This window comes from Geosmithia morbida, assembly GCF_012550715.1.
Source record: "Geosmithia morbida isolate 1262 chromosome Unknown scaffold_12, whole genome shotgun sequence".
Lineage (NCBI taxonomy): Eukaryota > Fungi > Ascomycota > Sordariomycetes > Hypocreales > Bionectriaceae > Geosmithia > Geosmithia morbida.
The window spans coordinates 136,627-163,753 of record NW_023336199.1 but is presented as its reverse complement, the minus strand read 5'-3'; the positions used below and the strand labels follow the sequence as shown (position 1 = coordinate 163,753).

The 27,127-nt window shown below is 54.5% G+C and overlaps 8 protein-coding genes across 8 annotated transcripts; 4 read left to right on the top strand and 4 right to left on the bottom strand.

Annotated features, from left to right (window-relative positions):
- Positions 1–635: 635 nt before the first annotated feature.
- Positions 636–2,343, bottom strand: GMORB2_2122 (ZnF C2H2; the record flags this gene model as incomplete). The annotated part of the gene is made up of 3 exons (XM_035464102.1): positions 636–1,227; positions 1,295–1,534; positions 1,607–2,343. Coding segments are annotated over 3 exons (1,569 nt in total), but the record flags the coding sequence as incomplete, so codon positions are not given.
- Positions 2,344–5,216: 2,873 nt separating this feature from the next.
- GMORB2_2121 (Fungal Zn(2)-Cys(6) binuclear cluster domain) lies at positions 5,217–7,111 on the bottom strand (the record flags this gene model as incomplete). The annotated part of the gene is made up of 5 exons (XM_035464101.1): positions 5,217–5,937; positions 5,997–6,389; positions 6,453–6,495; positions 6,584–6,804; positions 7,005–7,111. The coding sequence occupies 5 exons, from the start codon at positions 7,109–7,111 to the stop codon at positions 5,217–5,219; spliced, it is 1,485 nt and encodes a 494-aa protein (XP_035319811.1).
- Positions 7,112–9,805: 2,694 nt separating this feature from the next.
- Positions 9,806–11,109, top strand: GMORB2_2120 (uncharacterized protein; the record flags this gene model as incomplete). Its single annotated transcript, XM_035464100.1, has 2 exons — positions 9,806–9,873; positions 10,179–11,109. 2 exons carry the CDS (start codon positions 9,806–9,808, stop codon positions 11,107–11,109), a joined length of 999 nt encoding a protein of 332 aa, XP_035319810.1.
- Positions 11,110–13,363: 2,254 nt separating this feature from the next.
- GMORB2_2119 (mitochondrial inner membrane organizing system protein 1) lies at positions 13,364–13,723 on the bottom strand (the record flags this gene model as incomplete). Its single annotated transcript, XM_035464099.1, has 2 exons — positions 13,364–13,555; positions 13,670–13,723. The coding sequence occupies 2 exons, from the start codon at positions 13,721–13,723 to the stop codon at positions 13,364–13,366; spliced, it is 246 nt and encodes an 81-aa protein (XP_035319809.1).
- Positions 13,724–14,118: 395 nt separating this feature from the next.
- On the top strand, positions 14,119–18,367 carry GMORB2_2118 (nucleolar pre-ribosomal-associated protein 2; the record flags this gene model as incomplete). Its single annotated transcript, XM_035464098.1, has 2 exons — positions 14,119–14,121; positions 14,195–18,367. The coding sequence occupies 2 exons, from the start codon at positions 14,119–14,121 to the stop codon at positions 18,365–18,367; spliced, it is 4,176 nt and encodes a 1,391-aa protein (XP_035319808.1).
- Positions 18,368–18,500: 133 nt separating this feature from the next.
- On the bottom strand, positions 18,501–19,674 carry GMORB2_2117 (3-dehydrosphinganine reductase; the record flags this gene model as incomplete). Its single annotated transcript, XM_035464097.1, has 3 exons — positions 18,501–19,292; positions 19,360–19,491; positions 19,567–19,674. The coding sequence occupies 3 exons, from the start codon at positions 19,672–19,674 to the stop codon at positions 18,501–18,503; spliced, it is 1,032 nt and encodes a 343-aa protein (XP_035319807.1).
- Positions 19,675–20,465: 791 nt separating this feature from the next.
- GMORB2_2116 (Pfam:DUF1740) lies at positions 20,466–23,851 on the top strand (the record flags this gene model as incomplete). Its single annotated transcript, XM_035464096.1, has 4 exons — positions 20,466–22,832; positions 22,908–23,350; positions 23,414–23,548; positions 23,605–23,851. The coding sequence occupies 4 exons, from the start codon at positions 20,466–20,468 to the stop codon at positions 23,849–23,851; spliced, it is 3,192 nt and encodes a 1,063-aa protein (XP_035319806.1).
- Positions 23,852–24,759: 908 nt separating this feature from the next.
- GMORB2_2115 (phospholipase C) lies at positions 24,760–26,861 on the top strand (the record flags this gene model as incomplete). The annotated part of the gene is made up of 2 exons (XM_035464095.1): positions 24,760–26,293; positions 26,359–26,861. 2 exons carry the CDS (start codon positions 24,760–24,762, stop codon positions 26,859–26,861), a joined length of 2,037 nt encoding a protein of 678 aa, XP_035319805.1.
- Between the last annotated feature and the right edge of the window lie 266 nt (positions 26,862–27,127).

Below are 27,127 nucleotides of genomic sequence, written 5' to 3'. Positions count from 1 at the left end.
AAACTATCAAAGAAGGATAGACAAAGGAAAATAAAGCGTTCGGCGGGGCAGAAGTTGGCTCGAGAAGAAAAAGAATAAGACAAAGAAGAGTAAACAAAGAAGAATAAAAGTAATAATCTGGCAAATGCCAGTAATCCCAGATACTAGTCACTAGTTGACTGTCCTGCATCTCCCCCTCCCTTGTCCTAGATCATCATGTCCTTTGGCTGTTGCGTCGCAGAATAATCCCTGCGCAAGTCCGCAGGCCAATCTCCGTCCGTACGAAACAAGCCGTGTCCTTCATTCATCCAGGGTGAGCAATAGACTCCCCTATCCGCCAATTCCATGGCCCCGTATCGGGGATCGTCATGTTCATGTTCGCGGTTAAAAAAAGAAAAAGTCTTGCCCTGTGCTGCAAGGGCCGTCATATTGTCCACGAATATCTCCTGTGTCTTCCTCCGTCTTGTAGGACGTAACACAATGTGGATCTGCGGCCCTGCGAACCTCGCACTGATACCCAGTATGAAAATCCGAATCGTCAGACACCCCGTTCCGTTCATGCGAGGGGCTTTCGTCGTCGTCGTTGTCGTCGACCTTGTTGTTGGCTTCCGTTGTTTCCATCTTCTAATTCCATCCAATCCACCGGCTGTCTCACTTCAACCGGTTGTCATCATGTTGGCGTGGTGCTCGCCGAGAGGGCCGAGCTCGGCGGCCAGCTGCGTCAGGCCGGCCAGCTGGTGCTGGATGTCGGTAATCTGCTGGATCGTGCGGACGTCCGTGGGGCTGCTGAGGCCGCGAACCATCTCCTCGACCCTGGATCGGCTGGCCATCCACTGCTCCAACAGAGGGGGCTTGTTGGAGGCAGTCTGGCGAGGCTCCTTGACCGGCATGTTCTTCTGGGACGCCTTGCGGCTGGTGGGCGCCTGGTTCTCCGAGACGTCTGTCTTTCTCTTGCGGCCCTTGGTCGGTTGCTGACTCAAGCCGTTGGCCGGAGATCCACCGGAGCTGCCGTGGTCATTGTGCACGCGCTTCATGTGGTCCTTGAGGTTCCACTGGCGGGGAAATCCGTTGCCGGGAACGCCACGCTCACATCCCTCGTAGTGGCAGAGGAAGGGCTTGTCGCCGTGACCGTGCAGGCCGTGGGCCTCGCGCTCGTGGCGGAGGAGGCAAGCCGTCGATGAGAACTGAGCGCCCTCGCACATGGCATCCTTGCACCGGTAAGGCTTCAGGTGGGAGTCGACGTACTTGCTGAAAGAGGTCGAGGAAGGTTAGCGACAGTCAGCTCCGACTAGGCGGGTCCCACAGATATGCTTACTCGTAGTTGCACTTGAGCTTCTCAGGCTTGTGCATGCAGGAGGCAGATCCCTCCCAGGGGCAGTGGAAGAGACCGTCCTCCTGCGGCTTGGCGTTCTTGTACAGGTCATGGTTCCTGGCGCTCTCGCTCTCCCGGCGGTTGCTCATCGGGCTCGCCAGAGCCAAGCCCTCGGGGAGGCCCGGGATACCAGTGGCATTCACCTCGCCGTGAATGTTCATCTGGTTGCCAAAGTCCATACTACTATAAGAGCAACGGGTCTTGTGAGCAACTGGCGACAGTGACGTAGAGCTGGGCCACGCAAGTGATACGTACCTCGGAGACTGGCAGTGGAGCTCGGGCGATGAGTTGGGGGGGCTGATGGGGCCCTGGCCGTGTATCCACGTCTCGTCGATAGTGGCGGGGGAAGAGGTCCGGGTCACAGATACAGGGAAGTTGGCCCAAGAGCCTGGCGAAGTGTTGTCCGCGAGGTTCGCGTCAGGTCCAAACTGCATCTGCGACGGCACCACGTGCATCGGGCTGGCTTCCGGCATCGAGAGGGGTGTGTTCTCCATGTCCAGACCGTAGGTAGGCCAGTACACTTGTGACATGGACGTGGTATCAGGGTCCATCAAAAGGCATGCATCGGCTCCGACCATGGTTCCGGTAACGTGAGATCCGTGGCGAAAAGCAGAAGCATTACCTGCAACGTCCAAGTTGGACGAGTGTGATGAATGTGATAGCATAGATCCAGAGGATCGGCTAGAGTCTATCCGGGACATGGCATGTCCATCAACAGAAGCCTGAGAGAGTCCTGCGGCAGTCCATGAACCGTTGGGCCTTGTGCGGTTCAATCTTGATCCTCTGGGGGTTGTGCTTCCGGACATCACGACGAACTCATCGTTCTCTCCCGAGTGGGACGATCCACTGTCTGCAAAGTCCGGAAAGTTCCGTGGTCCTTCTGTGGATGTTGCCCATGACGAACCGTTCATTAGGTCCGTCGATGGTTCTGTCTGAGAGAAGCAAAACATTCCAGAGGTATGAGGGACGGTAGTCTGAGCATAGCTGTAATCGCTGCGTAGGTTAGTGTGCTGTTCTTCCACTATCTGATCCTCAACATGACATAAAGAAATGAGTGTACAGCATGGAATCAACTTTGATCTTTACACGGGAACCAGTTAGCAGCTTGTCATCACACGATTATTCAAGTGAGAAGGTTGTACAAACCCATTGCTGATCACAGTTCGCGTCTTCTGACAGCGTGAACTTGCAATCCAGGGAATTCCGGTAGGGAAAAGGTAACAGAGGTGACGATGGTTCTCGTCATCCCCGTGTCGAATAGTATCCAGTGGTTGGTAAAAGTTGCTATAAATGCAAACGAAGGAAAAATCCTGGGTTTCAAAATCCTTTTGGGACCGTTGACAGTCATCTTTTTCTGGCTAGGCCTTTGAGAAAAAGAGCATAGCAGAGATGATACATCCAAATTCCGATGTGACTGTCAGTCCTTAAGTGTCGAAAATCCATGTAACTCCATTTGGGGTCGTAGAAGTTCCAAAGCAGGCAAAAAAATAAAACAATCCAAGGTCCAAGTGGTCATAATCCATCGGGTTGGTCCATTTAGGGAACAATTCCTCTATCCAATCGCGGTTGCGTGCAATCAAATTGGATTGCGATGGTTAGGCGGCTGCCTCCCTTCCCCAGGCTTGAAGCAAGCCTACTGGTAATTCCATAAAAGATTGCAAAGAGACAATCCAAGGGAATGGTCCAAGATCCATAAGAGTCCGTTGGTGAGAGTGTTGGTCGAGAATACTCCGCGGTAAAGCACAAAGGTCCGTTTTCAAATCCAGGTTTCATGATCCGGGTTCAAGAAAACAATCCAGGTAAAAATGCATGTCCAATTTGGTAAACAATCCGGCAGAAAAAAGCAACAAAAAATATAATCCTCAAATGTTCCCGAGGGACGGTTCTGTTTGTTTTGTTCATTTCACAGTCGGGCGATACTTACTGCTGTTGCAAGCATCTAGATGATATTTCATTTCTTTGTTTTCGTGCCCGGCTCGGGCACGTCCAGATTTGAATCCATGATCCATGTGCGTAACACACACACACGCAAAACACAAAAGAAAAGAGTCCTGGTTTGAAAATGAACGGTCCTTGGCTTGAGTCCGGAAAATGTCCTGTGGATGTATCCGCTGGTCCGAAGAAAGATATGCAAGAGCAAGGCTGACAGAATGAAACATAATGTTCGCTGCAACATGATGAAAAAAAAAAAAAGCAGAACTAAAGGAAATCATAGCGAGTAAACAGTACCTGGAGAGCGAATGGGCCTCATCGTCGGCAGAATTCTTGTAACCAGCCATAGCCGGACGTGGCACAGCAATGGCAGCAGGCATGATATCCTTGGTTTGAATAGAGCAAAATGGCTCGTGTATGAGATCCAGCAGATCAAAAGACCAGTCTTTGTGTCCAGATGCAGGCAAGCTAGGGATCACGAAAGAGAACTGTTCTGTCGTGTAAAGCCAGGGGGAAATTCCTCGGGTTCCTTTGGGTCGTTTTGCGAGCGGTAAGGAGTATAAGAGCTGAATGCTTGGGCAGATGTGGAGGCGAAAGTGGACTAGTATATCCAAGAGGACCAGGGTCAAAAATGATATCGGGCAGAAATGTTGGGCAGTAAGAAAGGAAGAAGAATTCAAGTCAACGCAACGAAGGGGGCATGCGGGTTTTATTGCTGCGTTCGGGGCCCAAAACACAGCAAAACAAAAATCCTTTCGAGGTGCGTCAAATAACCATACGGTGAATGTGATGAAGAGGCCTCTGCGCAGCCCTGGATGCAGGTATGGTCACATAATGGGCCGCAGGACTGAGTTGGCGGTCTGAAGTTGTCAATGATAGGCCCCTTAGAGCAGGGGTATCGTGGCCGTCGATGGGTCTGAGGGGAGAAACCTTGATTTTTCACAAGGCGTAGTGGGGTGATTCGGTCGGGAAGGCCCTATCGAAGACGGCCGAGCTTTGCTACCGCTGATGGACAACACATCGATGCATGCTTGGCGTGTTATGACGAGACAGTCTGCTCGTAGCGCGCACATGGAGGGCCGCTTTTCTTTTGTTCCCCCTTCTCCCACCTCCGCATCATTGTCACACCTCCTCAAGCTGACATCCTGCCAGAATGTCACGATGTGTAATATTCGACGTGAGTCGTTGGTTAGCCCCTATCAAAATCATTCGGTCTCTAAAAGGGACCGCCGCCCTTGGGACCGGTGGGTGCTCATTGTTTGGTTCTCAATCACTCTCGCCATATGCATGAAGAGATGAGAGAGGGGGCGGTCCCCCTCTGACCGGCCACGCATCATTCGACGCGCGCTGTGCTGGGCAAATCATGAGGGCGTGAAAGCAGCACCTCATGCAATCCTTCTCACCGGACGCGTCGACTTGCCTCACTATTTGTATTCTGTCACGTCGTGGATGCTTCCCATTGCTCACAACTAAGGCGGGGTTGTCGCTGAGCCATGCGCGAGGCGTGTCACGCTGGCGATTTGTGAGGCTTTGTTTCAGCAACACGACGCACCATCCCCGCCCGTTCCGGATGGTGCGGGTGTATATGCATGTGGATATGTACGCCAAGTGGCTGAAGATATGGTAATAGACTCAGAGGTGACCACACGGGCTATGAAGCGGGGAGAAAGATGCCACAGGGTGATGGTTTATCGTGGATGCGGAGTAAGTGGGAGTGAATTAATTAGCTTGCCAACGCTCTCACAGCGACATGACGTCTAGTTGCGGGCACGTGATACCCAAGGTATTGGCAGGAGCCATCGAGTGCTCCTTCTCGGGAATGCCTCCGGGTAATACGGCGTCATTCTTGATGCCGCTCATGCCACAATACCCCAACCCAGTTCAACCTCTGAATATGGGGAAAGCATCTCAGACCTGAGCCTCATGTTTACTTTCATTCATCGCCTACCTCCTCAACGTCCCATGCGACATTGGTCCCACAAGCTCGCTCCCAGATATCCATCAACCCTTTGTCCACATCCTCATCTTGCGAGCCGCTGAGGAACGGGCCCAGCACCCGCCTCGCAGATCCCCAGGAATCTAAACCTAGAGTCTTACTGACTAGTCGAATTTTTTCATCGTATACCTTGATCCACCTCCTCAGCTGCCTGTCTTCTACCAGGCTCGATGCCTTGCCCGAGCTGGCTATGGCTGCTCCGAACATAACGCACCATAGCCACAACGGACCGCTCCAAGCGCTGGTCTTGATGCTCTCCTCGTTGGTGTTGACGTCGTCAATGAGCTGCTCGAGGATCCAGTCTACCAGAACGGCATCCATCTGACCGTTGCCCACCTCGGAGAAGAGGTAGAAGAAGGTGGCGATGAAACATGTGCGGCTGCTCTTTGGGTCGCCATTCAATATGCGTGGCATGTACGTGTTTGGGTCGAATCCCCGCGATATCTCATAATTGAGGTTGAGCTCCTTGGTGTGGTTCTGCCACAGTCGCGCAGCCTGTGTGTCATTTTCCTCCCACCAACCGTACTTGGGAGCTTCTCTAGGCGGCAGGGTCGAAATGTCCCATATTGAGGCAAAGAGGAGCGCCATAAAGGTAGGCTGGTAGTCTGGCACATTGACCAATGTAGTAGACTTGCTGGCACGAAGACCATTCCCCGCCCTGTTATCGCCTTGTAAGCCATTGTGCCTACTTGCGCGACGAAGCCTAACGAGTCTTACATCTTTAGCATCTCCTGCGCGAGCGACGGGCATGATCCTTGGCCCTGCATTGCCAGGCGGAATCCGTTGAGGTGCTTTGTTGAAGTGTCCAGATCACCAATCGCACCCTGGCATTTGACCTTGTTAGCTCCTCCTCCGTGAGTATCCTGCAGGGGCGTATGCTGGATCCCTACCTCTGCTAGAGCGAGAGACGATATGGCAAGCATTGTGGCACCGCTCTGTGCCGTCTCTGATGCCCGAAGCTGTTCCCTGGCAAACTGGTATGTCGCGGATTTGTGATACATGAAAGGGATCCTAACATCGTCCATGGAGCCTCTGACCCATGCCCATTGACAAGCTGATAGCATCAGGCACATGTGCATATACCCTGGTGTCTCGAATGCCTTGTGAATTCTTGCCGCTTATGAGCTAGACTGACAGAGGAGGAGGTAGATGTTTTGACGGCAGTCGACTTACACGCTCGATTCGAGTTCGCGGTTCACAGGTTGCTGTCCCCATACTGCATACTGCGCAACTTTCACCACCAGCGGCACGTCAGCACGGTATCGCTTCCCGAAGCCGTATACGAACGTCTCTCCCCAACATACAGTGCCTCAGGAGTCGTTTCGACGTGTCAGGCAAGGCCTCGTATGAGCCGCCCACGTAATCACTGAGGGGACTCTTCATATCCAGAGTTCTGGCCGACACGATGGTGCCTAATGGGACATCCCGTTTGACCAAGGCGTATCCCCCGTCAGTTCCATGCGGCGAACCATCTTGGCGAAGAGGCGAGTATATGCATTCATCTCCAGTCTGCAGGCAATTCGTGCTATAGATTGTGCAAGATGCAGTCAATTAGCAAACGAGCGTCCCATGGGGCGTCTGACAAGGATAGCAACTGTCAGGCCAGCAGCCGTATGCAGCAGCAGCAATCATTGCCAATTGCCATGTGGCATGTGGTCGGCGGCCCACCAGGGGGGGGGGGGGGGGGGGGGGGGAGGGACCTGGGACGCAACACACGGCACTTACCAAAGAGGTCTCTTCTCATCGCACCTCACATGCCTCTTCTTGCACACGTTGCAACCGTTTTTGCTTCGGCGGTGAAATTTTCTCTTGCGATCTTTTGGGGGGGCCATCACAGGCGAAGATTTGCTAATGACATGGTTGAAACAAGAAACTACGAGTGGTTAAAACTTTTTGGAAGTAATGCCGACACACCTCGGCGACATGTTTACTGAAGAAGCACACGATCAAGGGGGGGGCCCTTTAGTTAGAGACGTTAATTCTAAATGAACGCACAAGGCACTTCAAACAGACTTGCCCTGTGTGGCCGTCTGCCAAGTTCTATACGAATTGTGCATAAGATTGATCCAATCATGACTGTCATAGAATATTAGACTCCGCTAGATATGGGGTCTCAGGGACTAATACTCCGCCTAAAATAATCTGTACAGATTATTCTGTTCCTTTTAACTCGTACAGTGTAATACTTGCATTGCACATGAGAGTTGGTACTCATCATTATGTTCTGTCTTCATAACCTGGCATTTGGTTAGAGTTGAGCGTTGATGAGTAATGCTGTATGACAGCACCAGATGTTTCACGGGTTCTACGAGCAATAGTCTAGATGAAAGAATGCTGAGGCATGGGAATGGTATCCAGTAGTAGTATCATGAATATTACAAACTCCCTTCTTTTCCTTTCTTTTATTTTTATAATCCAATACCGTAAACACCAAACTGTTGTTCCCCAGAAATCAGGATCCCACTACCGGGTAGCTCAATGTATTGAAGCGGCTGGCAATGAGTATGTGATCTGTACAGATAGGCAGGTACATCTGATAGTATTGAACAGAAGGGGCTAGGCGATGTACTTCCTTACGTGCGATAGCTTTAGTTCCCCTCACTCGACGTAGTCTGTTCAATCTCTCTGCCTGGCACGAGCCATTGACCTCGACCGATGGCCCTACAGGGAAAGGTCCCCCCCCCCGGTGACGAGATTCCTTGCATAGCAAAAGCTTGTATTTGGCAGCGATGGATTCTCTATTCTTACCTTGTCCGGATAGACTACATACCGACGCCGCTACTTTCGGGAAGCCCTCGGCCGGATCGAGACACGCAATTCTCCACGGGGCAGCGGACATCACCTGTGTGTACCCGGGCCTTGGATGCTTTGATGCGCTGACACCACGGGGGTCGCGTATATTCCTTGCTACCGATTCTGCGGCTGCTACTGCTGCGGCTGGCACCCGAAAGTGACTTTGCCTTGCTGCCCAACTCGTTCGCCGCCGCCGTCGCGAATCGCTTGGCTCGCCGTTGACCGCCCCTTGTCATTATCCGGGGGGTTCCCTGCTGTTCCGACGTGCTCGCCACTGGGCCTTCCTTGTCTCTACCCGATACATCCATGATTGAGTTGGGCAACAATGCCTTGATCCAATGAGGAAGCCCGGCCGTGGTTACCTGGGTTTGGATCTGTCGCCAACTTGACGACTGTTGGATGTTTATTAGCCTCTTCGGCTTCGCAGGACGCAGAGGACATACAGGCAGTGGTCTAGGAGGCTCACTCCTTATCCTCTCTCTCTTCCAGGTCCATCCCATACATTCTAGAGGTTGGGAACGACAAGTGCGTGTGCAAGAGCTGCTATCGGGTTTATTTGCGTCGACCGAGGGAGAAAAGAAACAAACAAACTACTGCCTTGGCCCCGGAATTTATGCGGCCGATTCACGTGAACCCGTTTCGCTGCTGTTGAGAGCCTATCGTGTCTCATACCCCGTTGTACATGCCATGGCAGTTGCGAATACTTAGATCCGTTTCCTTCTGACGAAAAGTAACAGCCCAAGACGGATAATCACAGCCTAACCGTTACTGGGGCGAATCTCATCGTAGCATCACGGCCAGGACCCGCCTACACCCGGCCATCATTCGGCACCGTGGGTGTCTCGTTGCTCAGCATTTATACGCCTATGTCAGCCAGCCTCTCTCTGAGGGGGCTCTCTTCTGGATCTTGTATGTGCGCGTGTGTGTATATGTGCGTGTGTGCTGTTTGTCTCGCGCGGGAAGACCATTAGATCCCACACCCTCCTCTAGTCTTTCGAGGCTGACGACCTGGCTGTTTTTCCCCTTCAACCTCTCGTGCTCTCGACCCTACTCCTTCCTTCTTCTTCTCCGGCATCAGTTCTCCGAAAGGAAAAAAAAAACGAGAAAGGAAAAAGCCGAATACGGATACTGCCCGGAGCTCTCTATTCTGATATTGGCGCAATGATGTTCGTGGCCTACCTGTCACTTGCATAAGGAGTTCGTTCTATGCAGAAAAATCACAACGCAGACACCTACTGTCTTTGGACGGATACACCCCCCTCCCCACGGCGCGTTGGATCTCACCGCCTGACATTCTCTTCTTCCTGGTCCCCTTTCTCCATTGCTACGGAGCAAGCTCAGGATATTGCCGCACCCCAGGATTATCTGCGAGGGGAGCCACGAGTCCAGCTGCAACTGCCGGGGAGAGACCGCCCTAGGAAAGTAGCCAGATACTTGCGTTGCGGGAACCAGAAAGAAGAAGAAGAAGGACAAGAGGAAGGAGAAGGAGAAGAAGAAGAAAAGGCCAAACGACAACATATGCCTTGTCTTGGGTCTTTGATCAGAACATAGACGTTTACAACTCCCTTGCATATTGCCTCATATCTTTCTACTCCTTTCCTGGAAACCAGTCGCTCTTTGCCCTTCGCCAGCCCGCCCCTCGCCCCTACCAGACTTGGACTTGACCGAACCTCTTGGCGAGTCTCTTGTATTCTCTATTTTTCCTTCTTGCCGCAATCGTTTTCTCAGCAGACATGTCGCAGCAAATCCCTGTCAGCGGGGTTATGGCTAGCAGGGGAGGTCCATGGGACTCGAACCGCAGGTATGGCTTCATGATTGCTGAGAAGACAAAAAAAGTCTCGAGTCCAGTAAGTGACGATGCTGACCCCACGCTAGCTCTTTTATCGACGCATTCAACGGGGCCAATAGAGGGTTTGAGAATGCCCTATACGCTAATCCAAGGTAAGTCTTCTTTGCTTGATGATACAACCTCATGATGTCCCGTCATCGATCGGACAACAAGATATATACACACATACTACACACACATGCATACGCAAAAGGACGATGAGAGCGGGAACCGTGTGCTGATCTAAGCGTCCTCCGTTCCATTGCACCCACAAGCAGCGCAAGCTACTCGAGTAATGCGTATCTATCTGGCAGCTCCGTCGTGCCCTTGACCCCGAACTCGGCGGTGCCGCGGCTGGACTCGTCGGGCTTCCAGGCCGGTAGCGTATACACTGGACTGCCATCTCCCGTCCAATATGGCACCCCGGGTCTATCATACGGGGTGTATAGCAGCAACAGCAACAACAATTCCAACAGCTCGCAGGCGAGAGATCCGCGAGGCCGGTACTCATCGGCGGATTCAGTGGAGGATATAATCACATCCCCGAACCTATCGGATTATTCCCTGGAGACGGCAGGTGGCAACGCTGCCAAGAAGAACAACAGCAACAGCAACAGCAACAGTGCCGGCAGCAGACGTCGATCCCAGAGACGACCGTCTAATAGGGACGAGTTTGACGGCCCGCACCAGTTCCTACAGCGTCCGCCGCCCAACGTAATTGCCATGCAGGAGAGGGATCTCCCTCACCTGCCCACCAACCTACACGTCCAAGAGCAGGACCACATCCTGAGCCGAGTCAACGACCGGCTCTCCCAGTGCGCCTTTGACTTCGTCGCCAAGTACCAGTTCCCCATCCCCCTCACCCAGGACATGAGGCCCGTCGAGTGCGCCCGGGACCGCGAGTGGACCGAGTGGGTGTACCTCCTGAAGAGACTGGCCACCAAGCGCCGCATACCCGCCCACGTCCTGTACAACGGCCAGATCAAGCAGTTCGTCACCATCCTCGAGAGCTCCCTCGAGATGAAGCACGCCTCCAAGCACCAGAGCCGACCCCTCAAGGACGACCGGAACATCCTCCAGCTCATCTCGGCCGGTATCCAGGTGGCCAAGATCCTCAAGGATGCCCCCGCCATGGACTATCTCGACCAGCTTTATGTCTCTACCGACATGCAGATACGCGACCGTACCCATTCGCGCTTCCGCGCCTAAAGGAGGGGGATTACACATATATACAAGCCCATGCCGTTTGGAGTAGCTGTCGTCGCCTTCTTATACCAGCTGCCCCGTTTTTTTTAATGATTATAATCGTTTTTATTATTATTACCCTTTTCCTTTGTTCTTTTTATATCTTTCCTGTTGACATGGAATGTTTGCTGTCAACTGTCTGCTGTCAACTGTGATTTTGAACAGAGAGAAAGAGAGAGAAAGAGAGAGAGGGAGAGAGAGGGAGAGAGAGGGAGAGAGAGGAGGGGGAGCTTGATGCCCCGTCGGCGGCGGCCAGGTTGCCGACAGCGCCCCAGGAACTTTTGGATTCCATGAATGTCATCTATGTCATTTTTCTTCTTGTTCCATCTCTTTTTTCCCCCCGTCCTTCTTGATTTCCTGTTCCTACCTGTCTGTTTTTTTTGTTTTTTTTTGGTTGTAGCATTTCACCTGGTACGGATCAACAGATCCGAGTTCACCATAGTCCTGTCAACACTCACGTGGACATAGATTTCATGTCTTGAGCAGGCTCAGAGAGGTATGTTAGACACGAAGGAGCAGAAAGATCTATCACGTCTACTTATGATGACTTCGAAGTTTTCCCCAATGATTCTCTCGCTCCTTCCAGTATTTCAGTGCTACGCCCATGCTTGTGTCCCTAGGGCTTATTATTATGCCGTTATATGCAGCATAGTGGCAACCATGGCTCACCAACGAATCTGATAACGGCGAAGACGAATGATAGGGCGTTACGTCAAGGCATTAGGCATCCAATCATCGACATGTCACATCGAAAGTACCACAGAAGAAGAACGAAGCAGAAAGAGAGGGAGAAGAAAGGGACATGTGGATGATGAATGTCTGTCCGATTTTAGTCCTGATACGCGCACTTGACCAGCGGAATCAGGGTGGAGCGGACGGGTTGTCTAGACCCTCGGGTTGTTCTCCCACTCGAACGATATAAAGAGTTGACACGCTTGCGCATTGAAAGCAGCGAGGTGTAGGCAATTCGTGGGGTTCTTGCGTTCTCAGAAGGAACGCAATGTCTGCATGACTACGAGTAGCAACCGGGGCAAAGGCTCTGCCCAGGGTTGATTCACACCAATAGACCTACCGTTGTTCTAGTGCTGCAGAGTTTGATCGACGGTTACTACCCACGGGAGGAAACGTATCCGGATAGACGGCAAGCATTGAAAGTCATCGTACTGCTGAGCGGAAGCTCTTGGGGCCGGGAAACAGCGTGATGCAACACGATAAATCGACTCGGATGTAGAGAGGTGGTTTGTGTGCACGAGAAGATGAAGAAGAGTCTTGGAGCAAGGAAAGAAAAAAAAAAAAATAAATTTGGGTCAAGGTGGATAACCCCTGGCCATATATCACGTGATTATATGGCAGGCTGTGGATCCGTCTTCTCTTTCATTGCCCCGACCACCGTTCGGGTTGGATTCTTTTTTCCCTCTTTTCTTCTTCACACATTCATACAAGCACGATTAATCAACCGTTAGCGATTCGCCAACTTGCTGGCGGTCATATTTGCGTGCCAGAACAACGGATCTCTCTACCACTTTCTTAATACGTCGAAGGGACGATGACCCTTTCGTCTCAGCGATAACTAGTGGAGTTTCCGACAATTGCAGCAGAGTAGTCATCTCTTCTGTAGCCGTGAAGTCCAATGTGCTGCGCCGTAATCGATGAAGCCTGCTGTCCGTCATTGTCGAGGGGAGGGGCTCTCGGGCGTCCCGCGGCTCTTTGTTGCATGCCTCCAATATTGGACATGACCGAAAAGTTACCTCTTTCTGTAGGCTATGGCCGTACCAGCCGGGAGAGCGTAGTACTGGTACTTGCTGGTATTACCATCACAACCCCCCTTCCACGCGGAGAAGCTCTGCATGGTTGATTATTCATGCGGCCTGTTTTGGTGTTTGGAGACAGAAGAGAAATACAATTGTTATTTGACCAAGACCATTAAGACGGAATGGAACCGGCGGGATGTTGTACACAGGTCTATCTGTATCCGTATCGAGTTCGTACAGCTGCGGCCCGATGAACATGAGCATCGAGAGCGACACGTACTGCTCATTGTGTGTCCAGCTGACCGCAAACTTTCTCCCCCCCCCTCCTTGAAACCCCTCCTCCTTGACGCATGCCGCTTGATGCGCACACGCGCACACGAACCAGCCAGGGCCTCAACGCGGACTCAGGCCTTCTGCTATGCTCGTAGTTTTTTTTCTTGTTTTGTGTCGACGAAGAAAAAGGGAGATCATGCCTTGTTGAAGACGCGGGCAGCCTGCTTCAGGTCCGAGTTGCACTCCTCGTAGGCGCGACCGGCACCGAAGCCGGTACCGAGGAAGACGGGCCAGGCGCGGCGCTTGAAGAGGAGGACGGAGAAGACGACGCCGAATCCGAGGCCGAGAGACGAACGGACAATTAGGTTGGAGAGGCAGTGGTCCCACTGCATACAGATACAGATGATTAGCATATGATATCTAGAAAGCGTGCAGCCGTCGGGGGGAGGGGGGGAGGGGGAGTTTTTTTTTACCTTCTCGTTGAGGAGCGACTCGCTCACAGGCCTGGAAATGGCGCTGGGCTGCTGCTGGCGGGTGACGGCGGAATCGGCCATTGTGAACGTATTCTGTTGCGAAGATATCAGAGGTCAGAGACTGTACGGCGCTGAGTACTCGGGGATCGCTTCCGTAGACTCACTTTCTTGGGAGCGACTGGTAAATGGGGGAGCTACGGGGAGCTTGTAAGGGCAAGCGGTCGGATGATGTCGAGATGCGCGAGAATGACTCGGCGAAATGGAAGCCGGGCCCGAAAGCGGTGGAGAGCGGCTGTTCCAAATCCGGATTGGCGTTTCTGGCAGAATCCTGAAATTTTGGCAGCTCTCTTGGTGGCGTTTCGCGGGGAGTTTCTGTCAGCATGCGATCAGCGCAGAAAAAAATAAGCAAACACTTTGTGTTTTTCCCCTTGCTTTATTGATGGCCTCATTGTCCAGACCTCAGTAAAAGGGAGGATATGGTGTGTATCTGCAAAGATATCTTAGAACCCCCCCTCCCCGTATGGCAATGGCTAACCAGCTTCTTTCCTCCAGGCCAACGACGATCTTATCAAGACTGTTCGAGGTCTCGACCAGAACGGACCGGGCCAGGATGGCGCAAATCTCGACCGACTCTGGACCTTCCTGACTGCCTCGTCCGATAGTCAGTTCCATGCGGCTGAGGAGAGTAGCCTGCGATGGCTCCTCAAGTCCATGAACGGGTCTACCCCGGCTGCGGAGACGCTGCGACGATACCCGCTGACCTGGAGGCTCATGGCCTGCGTCTTCCAGAGGATACCGCTCTTCTCCCTGGCCAAGTCCCTCGCCGATCGAAGGTTTATCGCCGTACTTCAGCAATCCCTGAAAGACGTCTCCGCCCCGGTATCCGAGTCACGACAAGCACGAGCGTCATCGAAACGGAAGCGGGCACATATCAGCTTCTCTCTAGAGGACCTAAGATCTGCCGACGGGTGTGCTGAAGGGATCAAGGCCGTGTTCGAGGCCTTGTCGTGTCTGATGAGACGGACGGAGGGTATGACCAACGTCTCTGCCCGCGACAGGATCGGCGCCGAGCACCTCAAATCTCTCTTCGGCGGCCCCGCCGGTGAGGCGACGGCGATCGTGGCCCCCTTGCTTAGGATGTGCCACACCGTGCTGACGGTCGAGAACACGGAAGAATTAGACGGTTGCGAAGACTGGATTGAGATAATCGCTCTTACGTGGGACCTTCATCTCCAGGGAAACGATGACGTGTACGAGGTTGCGCAGAACCTCCTTGATCCAGCGGCAGTGGTACTGGGTGATGTCGAAGAATCCACCAAAGGAGACCAGACTTCGGCTCAAAGGTCACTCACGAGTCGGTGGCGTACGGATCTGACGAATTTCCTGCACCGCATTCTCATCCTCCCGTCACGATCAATCTTCCTCAACCACCAGAACGACAAGGCTATAGTCACAGCTCTGGACGGATCCGAGAAGCACCTCGCCGTGGCTGCTCCCGCCATCTACGCGCTGGCCTCCAGCGCTACGGAGGCCCTGGTCCTTCGGGGCGTGCGCAAAGGCAACGCCGAATGGATGAAGAAGGTGTTTGAGACCATTGACTCGTCGCTAGGGGAGCGCGAAGACCGCAGCGCTATCATGAAGACTATCCTACGCAAGTGCCGAGAACTGGCCATGCCTGTCGACACTGGGCACCTCCGCTCTGTCTGCAAGCGCTACGCACTACACGATGGCGAGACGGATTGGGACCTGGTTGCGAATCTCGCCCAATGCGATCCGGATGTTTTTCAGGGGGACGATGATGGTGCAGGCCTCCTGAAGGAAGTCTGCCGTCGCAGTCTGCATGTCCAAGACTCCAACCAGGCCCGGGAAGCGCTTTCAGATGTTATCTCAGCCATCATGCGAGGCTTCCGCACTGCCCGAGACTTCCCCGCGTTCTTGCGCCTGTGGTTCCGGCAGCTTTCGGAGCTGACGGGGGGCAGGTCGAAATTGGCTTCGCGCTGGATGCTTGTGGGACAAGAGACCAGCCCCTCGAACCTTTCTGAGCTATCCATTGAGCAACATCTCTCGACAAGGCAATTGACAGAAATTCTGGGGTGGGCAGAGGCACAGGAGGCCGACCCCAAGACGCTTTGCTTGTGGCTGAATGGCATCAGCTGCGGACTGAACGGAAACGAGTACAAGGATGCCGCCTACTCGAAGCTGTCTGATATCATTCTAAAGATAAGCAAATCGACCTCTGATATTACTGCGTTGAAGTGGAGAGTGGTGGCAAGGACATTCTCCTGGGCACCGGCCACCAAGAGGTCCGATATCTGGGGCGCGGTCAGAGGAACGTTGGCAAAGATACTCAAGAAGACGCCCGTCAATTCGGCCGAAACGTACGAGGCATTCAAGTGCTGCACTCGCATCTGGGTCTCATCGAGCCCCGACGGAGAGCAGGTGTCTGAAGCTTCAGACATTGTTGAGAAGTTCACTGTCCGCCTTGCCCAGGAGATTATCTCGTCAGGAATACCCGACGACAGACTGTCGTCTTACCTGGAGTCCAGGTCCGAACCATCATTCGACAAGGATGCCGCCTTCCAGCAGTACCTGGTATGGTACATGCGCGGATCGACCCGGTTGAATCGCCTCTACTTCGAGAAGAAGGCGCAGATCCTACCGACGGTGCAGGATGCGGTGTCGGACGCTAAGGCAAAGCCCCAGCGACTCGAACTTCTTTGGACCAGCCTGCTAGACAATGAGCACTGCATCAACAAGGCAAAGCTGGCCGAGGACGTTATTACCCGTGCTATCGATGCATTGGTTGCCTCGAAGAAGAGTGAAAAACAATGGCCAGGAGAGCTCGGCCAATTGTGGATTCGACTGCTCTCACGACTCCCCCTCGATGCCGTCACTCGTCCCCAGCGAGAACGTATTATGGACACGCTCCTAGGCGGCTTCACCCTCGAAAAATCACAAGACATGTCGTTGGAGGGATGGAGGCTAGTTCTCAGCATCGCGGCCAAGCTGATGACACGGCCTACCTTCTTCACTGGACTCAACTTTGGTCAGCTCGCTGGAATCGCGGATGCGATATCGACTTCTCCCGCCACCCTGTCCAGTGACGAAGACATCCTGGAAGAACTCATCGGCCGCTACTCGACCCTGGCGTCTGCCACGATCAGGCAAATGGTCATTCACATGGAGGAACGGAGCGCGGCCTACTTTGAAGAGGCCTCGAAATTTGCATCGCGCTACAAGGCCAAGGATGTCGACTCCCGGACAGTCACACCACTGTATCTGACGCTTCTGAAGGAGGTGGTCACCGAGGTCACCAAGTCGCCCAACGCGCAGTCGCACAAGCTCCTGAAATCTCTGTGTCTTGATGCGCGTACGGCCCTGGAGGCCCTCATCGCTGCCGTCGTCAAGGACTGGACCGGCGATAAGAAACTCATGTCGAAGCCTACCGCCGAGGCCAACCTCAGGCTGTCGGCGGCTGTCGACGCCTCCGACCTGCCGCTAGAGCTGCCGGGCCTGAGGGAGCTCGGATCATCCGGGATACGGAGGCTGGAGAAGCGCAGCCTGGAGGCCATGCGCAGCGGCCACCTCCGTGGGTGGAAGCTTCAGACGTTCCTCCAGGGACACATGTCGCAGAAGCTCGACAGCCCCAGGCAGGCTTCATTCCCCAGCCTGAAAGACCTGGGGGGCAAATCGCGCGAGCGTCACCTGAAGGAGTATATCGATGCCGTCGTGAGCTCCTCCGACGGCTCCGTGTTGACGCAGTACCTCGAGGTCTTGATCAACGAATACAACGGCGGATGTGGTACTGATGGTCAATTGATGGCTATCGGGTACATCATTGACCACTTGATCCGTAAGTTCTGCCTGACCCTTTCCACTTACGAAAAAAAAAAACCCCCCGAAAATCAGAAAATGGTTCACCCTGTCTTACATATCGTCTTGTTCCTTGCAGACTCAACAGCTGCCTTCGGCACCGAAGGAGAATTCACCCTGTCAGCAGCGTACAATGAGATGACATACGCCCTCGTCTCGCCGGCGATTCCGACCGCGAACTCGGTCCACATCTGCCGTATCCTGTATACCCTACTGGAGAAGAAGGCCCAGGCCGTCAGCCAGTGGAATATTGAGAGTCTCCTTGACTCGATAGCGGTCATGTGCAGCCGGAAGAGCTCGGGCACGAGCTCGGACTCGGAGGAAGGAACAGGAGCCCCTTTCATCTGGCTGTGCAAGCTTGTGGAGGTCATCGTCAAAAAGCACAGGGTTCGCCTAGAAGGCCACTACCACATCCTCCTGGCGACGATGCAGCCCCTCCTGCGCAACCTTATCCAGGAGCAGACCGAGAGTCGGACCGGAGACGACGGGCTTGGTCAGGAGTCCAAAGCCAGCGCCTACGGACGCCTCGTCACGCTCGTATGCGAGCCGACGGCGGGCGCCGTCTCGCGCTCCGTCCAGCACAGCACGCTCGATTCGGCCACCGACGCGGCCAAGCGGTCTGCTGGTCGCCACATGTACCTGATCATGATGCAGTACGTCAAGCTGCAGCTCGAGACGGATGTGTCGCGAGGCGTGCGCGAAGCGCTCGAACCTGCCATGAATGCCATCTTTGACATTACCACGCCCGACGGCAGGAAGATTCTCAATGATGCAATGGACGGTAGCGGGCGAGCTATCCTGCGGGAAATGTTCAAACGGTATAACAGGTTTGGCAAGTGGAGCGGTGTATAGAACTGTGGTAGATCACGGGGAGAAGAGAAAAAGTTCACGGCGTCTGAAGCGTTTGCCATTCATCAAGAAACATGTGTGTACATGTAAGAATAACACACGGGATATCATTATATACATTTATACCTTCTTTCTCTTAATCCTTCTTGTATGTTGACGGATGGCCATTGGCCTTGCCAAACTTCTTGATATCACCGTGCAGGGCAAAGTGCACAATAGGCCAGATGATGAACGACATGAGACAGGCGACGATGGAGTCGAGGATTCCAGTGCCGTTGCGGTTTGCGCTGCCCAGGGTGCCGACTTGCATGAGCCAGTTGAAGAGGTTGACGGTGACGAAGAAGTTTCCGTTCTCCAGCCCGCGGATGGAGCTCCTGGCCACTTCGTCGGGTGTCTGCCTCGGGTCCGACGCCTCGAGCTGCTTGGTGATCTCGGGTTTGATCTTCTCCTCCCTCTCGAACCCAGGCGACAAGATGGTCCCCGGGCAGACGAGATGCACTTCCACCCTTTGCGGATACAGCAGGGCCTCGCGGCTCAGACCCTCGGCCAGACCGCGGATGGCAAACTTGGACGGTAAGTATGGCAGGTACCCGGGCACGGGGAAGAAGACGATGGCACTTGACGTGAGGATCAGGTGGCGCGGCGTGGCCTCGACGGGCGCCTCGGGTGCCTGCCACTCGCGCAGCGCGGCCTGGCACATCTCCGCCGTGCCAAAGTAGTTGACGTCCATCTGCCGGCGCATGGATACCATGTCCATGTCGTTGAAGAGCTCGGGCGTCGCCAACCCCGCTATGCACCATACAATGTCCGGGGGTTGTCCGCCATTCAACCTCTTCGTCTCGGTCAGCACGGGTCCCGCGTACGACGGGGCGGATACATCGGCCGAGATGTAGTGGAATCGCTGCGTGCCGGAGTCGCGCGCGGCAGCCTGGATCACGGTCGTCAAGTCAGTCAGGCCATCTGGAGGAGGGGCGGTGGGGAGAGAGCAGGCGGACCTTGACTTCCAAAAGCGCGGCCTTGAGCTTGTCTACGCTCCGAGACACGAGGACCACATTGGCCCCCTTGGATGAGAGCTGCTTGGCCACAGCTAGGCCCATGCCCTCGGAAGCGCCGGTGATGAGAACAGTCTGTGGCGGTCAGCTTCGAGGAGCTTGGATATATATATGGTGGGAGAAGCTCTTTTCTTATTCTTCTCTTCTTACCTTGCCCTCAACGGGCATCTTGTTCCTCGCAAAGAGACCCATCGAGTGGACGGCGTAGAGGATAGTCAGGGAAGCGAGGACGATCCCGGCCACTGTTTTCCCTTCCATGAGGTGCTGCTTGGCGATGATGGAAGAGCACGGATGTGCAGTTTGTCGATGGCGATGGGGGCTGTTGACGTGGGTTACTGCGTAAGCATGCTAAGCATAAGCGCTAAGCCGTGCCCTGTGCTTACAGTGTTGACACACCTGGTACGTGTGTTTCTTTCGTGATTGTACTGTGTGTGAATCAAGTTTTGACGTTGAGCAGTAATCGAATTGACTATCCCTGATACTACCACGATGGCGGTATCGACGTTTCTACAAGGGAAGTGGCAGCGATAGGACGCTCTTGCTCGTGCTCTTGTCGTCTATTGTCGATTAGTTGCGTGGTAAGTGGTGCAAGCGCCGTAGCCCAAGCAGGCAGCATGTTGACATTTGAAGTGGCCAGGCTCTCTCTTGAGGTCTTACTACGCTCATGCGAATGGAAAGTTTTAGACAAGGATTGCCTTAGAGAGAAATGACAATCGAAATTTCCTTGACATCAACTCTGCATAATGAAATGAAGAAAAACGGCGATAATCTCAAGTATTCGAGGCCAGCATGGCGGGCAAAGATACTATACAGTCTTGAAGACTGTGAAAAACACTGTACTACAGCTGTCATATATGGCCCAGCAGAGACGTTCAACGGCAACCACATGCGTCACATTCGCACTGTACCGTCGGAGCTCATCTAAGCTCTTCTACGACGGTAACAAAGAAAGTAGCTGATGCATCAGTAGGCTTGGCATCAACCCAGCCATATCAGCCAACATCAAGTGTAATTATGCCCAAGAAACACTCTTGTGTCGCACGGTAGCCATGTCAGGGAAGGAGGGTGTCGACCCGATCGTCCCCAAATTCTCCTCATTCAGATCCAAGGAGCACTCGGCAGACGGCAAGGCGTCGGACGTTGGCGTCCCATCAGTCCCCAACTTCGCGTCTTTCAAAGGCCGAGACTCCAAGGAGGATAGTTCCAACGAGGGAAAAAATGGGGACCATGGTGAAGAGAGGCGTAAACGCCGTCGTTCGGAGAGGGAGCACGACGACAGCCATCGCCATCACTCGAAGCGCCACCGAGACCACCACCACCACCGGAGCGAGCACAGGACGAGGTCCCGTTCCCGTAGTCCCAGGCGCAAAACGGAATCTCGCAGTCTTGACTCTCGCTCCTGCCGCGATGGCGTCGGCAGGGACGGGGGCCCAAAGAAGACATCCGACGTCTTCTTCATCGACAAGAAGGGAGACCCGCTCATCGCCAGGTATGGTGGCATCGAACGCTCCAAGATCCCCCCTTATCGCCGCTACGGTGGAGGCCAGGTTCTGGGGACGCCCGGCCGCCTGATTATTCACCGTGACGGACCGCGGGACCAGTTCAGCTTGCGCATGCCAGGCGAAGGATCGGGCTTTTTCAAGGACAAGGATGGGCTGCGGGACAAGAGGCTGCGGCTCAGACAGCAGGCCATCGATCTACGCCCGCGTCGACGCAAGGACACGTCGGCGACGGGCGAAGAAGAAGAAAGAGAGGAAGAGGGATTTCTGTCCCTTTCCAGTTCAAGATCTGGCGAAAGGCATCGGAGCGAGGAGGACTCTCCTGATGAGACACAGCCCAACTACCGCTCCATCGAGGGCAAAGCAAAGGCGCGTACCCTCGCTGACAGTGAGGCCGGCGATGATTCCGGGTCGGGAGACGAGGACGTGGTCCCCCTGGAGCAGAGCAATCCCCTCAAGTGGCGCTCCGTTCAGCTGAGCCGCCGCGTCAAGGACAATCCAGAGGATATAGACGCTTGGATTGAGCTCGTGGAACACCAGGACGTGCTGCTACGGGCGGGCCAGAGCCTTGACTACACAATTTTTGAGAACGAGGCGCACAGCTATTCTGAGATCAAGGTGTCGATACTCGAGTCTGCCCTACCACACACCTCGAACCCCAGGGATAGAAGCCGCGTGCTCAACTATCTGATGCGTGAAGGCGTCAAGGTGTGGAACTCCAAGACCGCCGCCAAGAAGTGGTCCGAGGTGGAACGGGACGAGGAACACAACTTTATCCTCTGGAAGATCCATCTAGACTTTTGCACGTCGGACATAGCCTCGTTCGAGTACGACCAAGTCAGGCAGATTCTCGTTACTCGACTTCGCGCAGCCATCGCCCGATCATCGTCCGGACACCGGCAGAACGACTTCTCAGAGGCCATCTATGTATTTCTGAGAGCGACGCGATTTATCCACGATGCCGGCTACAAGGAACTAGCGGTGGCAGCCTGGCAGGCGCTTTTGGAACTCACATTTTTCAGACCTAACGGTATGGATGGGAGCCATGATTCCTTGGTTGCCTTCCAGGAATTTTGGGAGAGCGAGGTGCCTAGGATAGGCGAGGGAGATGCCCTGGGATGGAGACAGTTTGCCGAGTCTGGCTCTGGTGGAGATGCCCCTGATCCAGTACGGTACGAATCGGAAACAGCAGCGCCAGTGAAGGATGCATACAAGGCCTGGGCAGCCATTGAGCAGCGCAGGGCGACAACAGCTCGACTGCCAGCACGAACCATGGACGAGGGGACAGAGGACGACCCGTTCAGGGTTGTCATGTTTGCTGACATCGAGCCTCTTCTTTTCATCATCCCTGATACTGTACTGCCGCATGTCAGGAGCCAGCTTCTGGATGCCTTTCTACTATTCTGCGGATTGCCCCCATATTGCCGGTCGGATGAGTGGACCGAGACAGCGTGGCTGGATCCGTTCTTGACAGGGGCCAGGGGCGCACTTGATACGCAAGGCTCATGGGAGAAGCAGCCCGTGGAAGAGACTGCTGATGACGACAGCCGACAAAGACCGGCATTCTCCTCTGTCAGCTTTCACGCCGCAAGCGTTTCCGACAATCTGTTCCAAACCCAAGACTGGTTCGGGTACCTGGGCTCTGCTTCAGCGCTGTCGCAGACGGTCGAGTTGGGCTGGGCATGTAATGTTACCCGACGGCTGGCCCTCGACGCGGGCATACAAGATCTCGCGGCCTATCACCTGGCTCTGAGTTCACTCGATACGTCATCCAGCGTCAAGAAGGTGGCCAGGATGCTTCTGAAACAATACCCCACCAATCTGGGACTGTATAACGCTTATGCCATGGCCGAATATGCCCAGGGCAACAGGGATGTCGCCGCTAAGGTCCTCAGCTCGGCGGGCGATATTGACAAGGTACGTTGCGTCAGCTTCAACTGAGGACGTATGAGTGCGTGTCTGTGTGCAGAGGGCTGACGTTGTGCTTTTAAGGGTGAGAATCCCGGCTCCAGTCTCCTGCTTTGGCGGTCCTGGGCATGGATAGAACTCGAAAGTGGACACAGACATTTGGCTGTAAAGCGCCTGTGCTCGTCTGTGGACGAGCCTTTACGCAGAATTCCCGATGATGAGTACCAGGCTACAGGGTCTCAGATATTGAAAGCACGGCTTTTCTTCGCGTCCCCCGCGGGGGAGGCAGCACCGTCGAAGGAGGGTGGACTTCAAACTCATGCTGAGTGTCTGGCCCTGCTTGCCTACTTGACAACGGAAGGCTGCACAGAGCCAAGTTCTGGGACACAGGGCAACATAGCTGCTGCCATGGACAGCATTGATAGATCATGTCATGAGTTGAAGTTTCACAATGCCGAGGGCACCTTGGCTCACGAGGGGTTGCTCCAATTTGCAGCGCGACTGCTGTACTTCAACGCGACACGAGGGTAAGTCTCACAAAGGTTTGTAAAGTACGGGACACGAGAAGACACTGACCGGATTGTCTACAGGCCATCACGGAGAGCGTATACCAGAGAGCAACTCACCAAGTTTCTCACGTGGTTCCCCCAAAACACCATGTTCCTCTCGCTCCTAGAATGGTCGGACTCGAGTCTCCGTGTCGTTGATGAGACACGTGCTCTCCTGTACGAGAAGATCCTTGTGCCTGCGCGTGATTGCGTGAGCAGCCGACTCTTTTCAGTCGAGCACGAGCTGAGCCGGGGGAACGTCAATACGACCAGGGCAGCGCTGGACCGGGCCGTGACGATGAGCGATACATCCAGGTTCAGCGTACAGGTCTGGACATCATACATTCGATTCTGCCACGCGCACAAGGAACTGCGGCACAGGGCCAAAGACGTGTTCTACCGAGCACTGAAGCACTGCCCATGGTCCAAGGTGGTCATGATGGAGGCGTTTGGGACGTTGGCCGGAGAGATGACGTCTGATGAGCTGCGAGCGGTGTATGATACCATGACATCCAAAGGCATGAGAGTGCACGTGGATCTTGACGAGTTTCTGAGCACGAGGAGGCGGTAATATGTAATCGTGCCGCGTGCCGCCGCTGCGTGGCTGTCGATGGCGAACAACTCTATTCAGTGGCTCTCGCCGACGCTGATCATTTCACCGGCGTGCGGCCTCCAACGGTTGAAAAGGCTATAGCTGGGCCGAGAACGAGGGCTGAAGAGGAAAGGAAGGGGGGAAACGAGGCTCCCATTCCCTAGTCATGTGTACGGGCGTAACTGGCCACGCAGCCACTCAAGGAGTGACGATGGTGGGGTAGCTGAAGGTCGCAGCAGCAATCGAGGAGGAGCCGTGGAGTGGGAGCGGGGGTGTATAACACGAATATGCGCACTGTAAATAGATTGTACTATGTCAGTGACAGAAGCGAGAGACGATACGTTGTATATACATACCATGGCAAGCTCGACTAGTCAAGAGTAACGGTAGCTAACCTAATAGAATCCCAGGTAAGACCTCAGGCCGTGAGTCTAGGCTCAACAGACCTAGATGCACGTCATAATACTGTGAATTTCTTGAGGACACTTCTTCTCTGTCTCTTCTCTGTCTCTTCTCTTCTATCTCTGCGGTGAAACAGCATTGGCAGAAAACGGGGCAGGTGCATAATAGCGACAAAGCTCGCTCCTTCCTACCTTATTTATTTAATTTTTAGCAGGGGAGCTCTGACGACTTCTCCTCTTGGCGCCTTACTCTCCTTTCTCCCTCCCTTACTCTACTCGACTCGTACACCACCCTGTTTATGTTTTAATCTACACTACGGTCCTGTCAACCTCGCATTGTCATCACCCATTCTGTCCTACTCTTCCTCTCCCTTCGGAAGGCTGGCGCGGCCGCAATGACGGACACAAACCTCACCCACCAGGCTGGTGGAGGCGGCGCCGGCGAATCGACCAAGGTTGTCGAGACGCTCGGCGACCACATGATATCTCACCTACGACGCATCTATCAGTCACACTCCAGGGCCGATGGGAAATGGGGAAATGATGAGGTCCAGTCCTTTCTCCACAACACTCAGCATTATGACAAGAAGCCTGATGCCGACACCGCCCAGACGCCTATTGCTGGAGGCCTCCTCGACGATGACGAGGTCGACTTCGACACCTTTCTGCACTACATGACGTCGCCACACGGCTCCTTTACCAAGGAGCCTGAGCCAACTGACCTCTCGTGGCCCCTCTCCAGCTACTTCATCAGCTCCAGCCACAACACCTATCTTTCGGGCAACCAGCTGTCGAGCGACAGCACTACCGACAGCTACACCAATGTGCTTCTCAGGGGATGTCGGTGCGTCGAGATCGACGTCTGGGATGGCGATGACAGTGACTCGGAAACCAGTAGCCTCTCCTCGGAAGAGGGGGCTGCAACGACCAAGTCCGGTACCCCCCAAGAGCAGCAGCAGCCTCCGGCACCGCAATCGCTTCAAAAGAGGAAGACGAGTCGCCTGAGCAAGCTGGGCAGCATCAGGAGCAGGCTTCCCAGCTCCCTAGCCTCACGGCTCGACAAGACGAGCATTGGCAAGAGGCTTGACGAGGCGGAGACGACCAAGACTTTGGAATCGTCGTCCGACTCCACCGTTGCAAAGAAGGCTCCGGCAGAGACTGCCGTGGAGGAAGATGGACCTCAGCCTGAGGTGGCCGCGATCGAGCCGCGTGTCCTCCATGGATATACTCTCACCAAGGAGATCACCTTCCGAGAGGTCTGCGTTGCCATTGCCCAGAGCGCATTCGTGGTTACGGACCTGCCTGTCATTGTCAGCCTCGAGGTACACTGCAACCCGCAACAGCAGGCTTGCATGGTTCAGATCATGAATGAGGTCTGGGCCGACTACCTGATCCCTATACCGGAGGCTGAGCCCGCAGAGCTTCCTAGGCTAGAGCAGCTCAAGAAAAAGATTCTGGTCAAGGTCAAGTACGCACCGCCGGGATCCTCCCCGGACGAGCCCGTGAGTTCAGATGAAGAAGAAGCTGCCCAGGAACCCCTTGACGGCTCGGGGAAGCCCAAGAAAAAGAAGAAGGCTTCAAAGATTATTCAGGACCTCAGCCGTATGGGCTTCTACTGCAGGGGCGTATCGTTCAAGTCGTTTGACCAAGCCGAAAACTCGTTGCCGACGCACATATACTCCCTGAACGAGAAGAAATGGTCGGAACACCACACTAAGAATACCGCGCAGCTCTGGGAGCACAACAAACGGTACCTCATGAGGGCGTACCCTTCAGGTCTGCGCATCGGCTCATCCAACCTCAACCCTGCTCCCTTCTGGGGTGCGGGCACTCAGATAGTCGCTCTTAACTGGCAGCAGACTGACGAGAGCATCATGCTCAACGAGGGCATGTTTTCCGGCACTGGCGGATACGTCCTCAAGCCAAAGGGTATGGCATGCCGCTGCATTCCGATCGCCGCCGGGAGCTATACATACTGACATTGGCATGCAAAGGCTTCCACCCCGATCTCCCAGACCACCCCGCGGCAACCACCGACGAGGTCAGCTGCAAGACGCTCAAGCTTGGCATCACCTTCCTCGCCGCCCAGTCGATCCCGCTCCCGCCGGGCGACAAGTCAACCAAGGGGTTCAACCCGTACATCAAAGTCGAGCTGCACGTGGACGGCACCGAGAGCTACCGCGGCGGGCGTATCGACTGCGAAGGCCACGAGCGCGAGGACGACATCAAGATTCGGACGCGCACGCACAAGGGCAGTGACGTCGACCTGGGCGTAGAGACGCTAGAGTTTAAGCAGACGTCGGGCCTGATCGAGGATCTCACATTTGTGCGCTTCACGGTGCGCGACGACGAGATTGGCCGCGACGACCTGGCCGCGTGGGCGTGCGTGCGGCTCGACCGTCTGGGAGAAGGCTATCGCTTCGTCCGCCTGCTGAATATGCACGGCCAGCCCACGGACGGTTTCATACTCGTCAGGGTAGACAAGCAGATTGTGTAGGAGCCTGCCTGCCCCCTTGCGCGACCTGACAACCGCCGAAGCTACCTGGTCCTGCTGGGTAAGTGGTGGGCTGGGTGCTGGGATGCCATGGCAGACGACGATGCTACGCTAGACGCGCACGGACAGTGAATGATGAGAGCGTCTTCTTCTCCTCTCTGCTCCTTCTGGAAAGATAGTTTCGTCCTGAAATACAGCATAGGCAGTTGCTCATACATGCCCCGTCACCATGAGGGTGAAAGACGGTAAAGTGACAATGTAGGCTACAG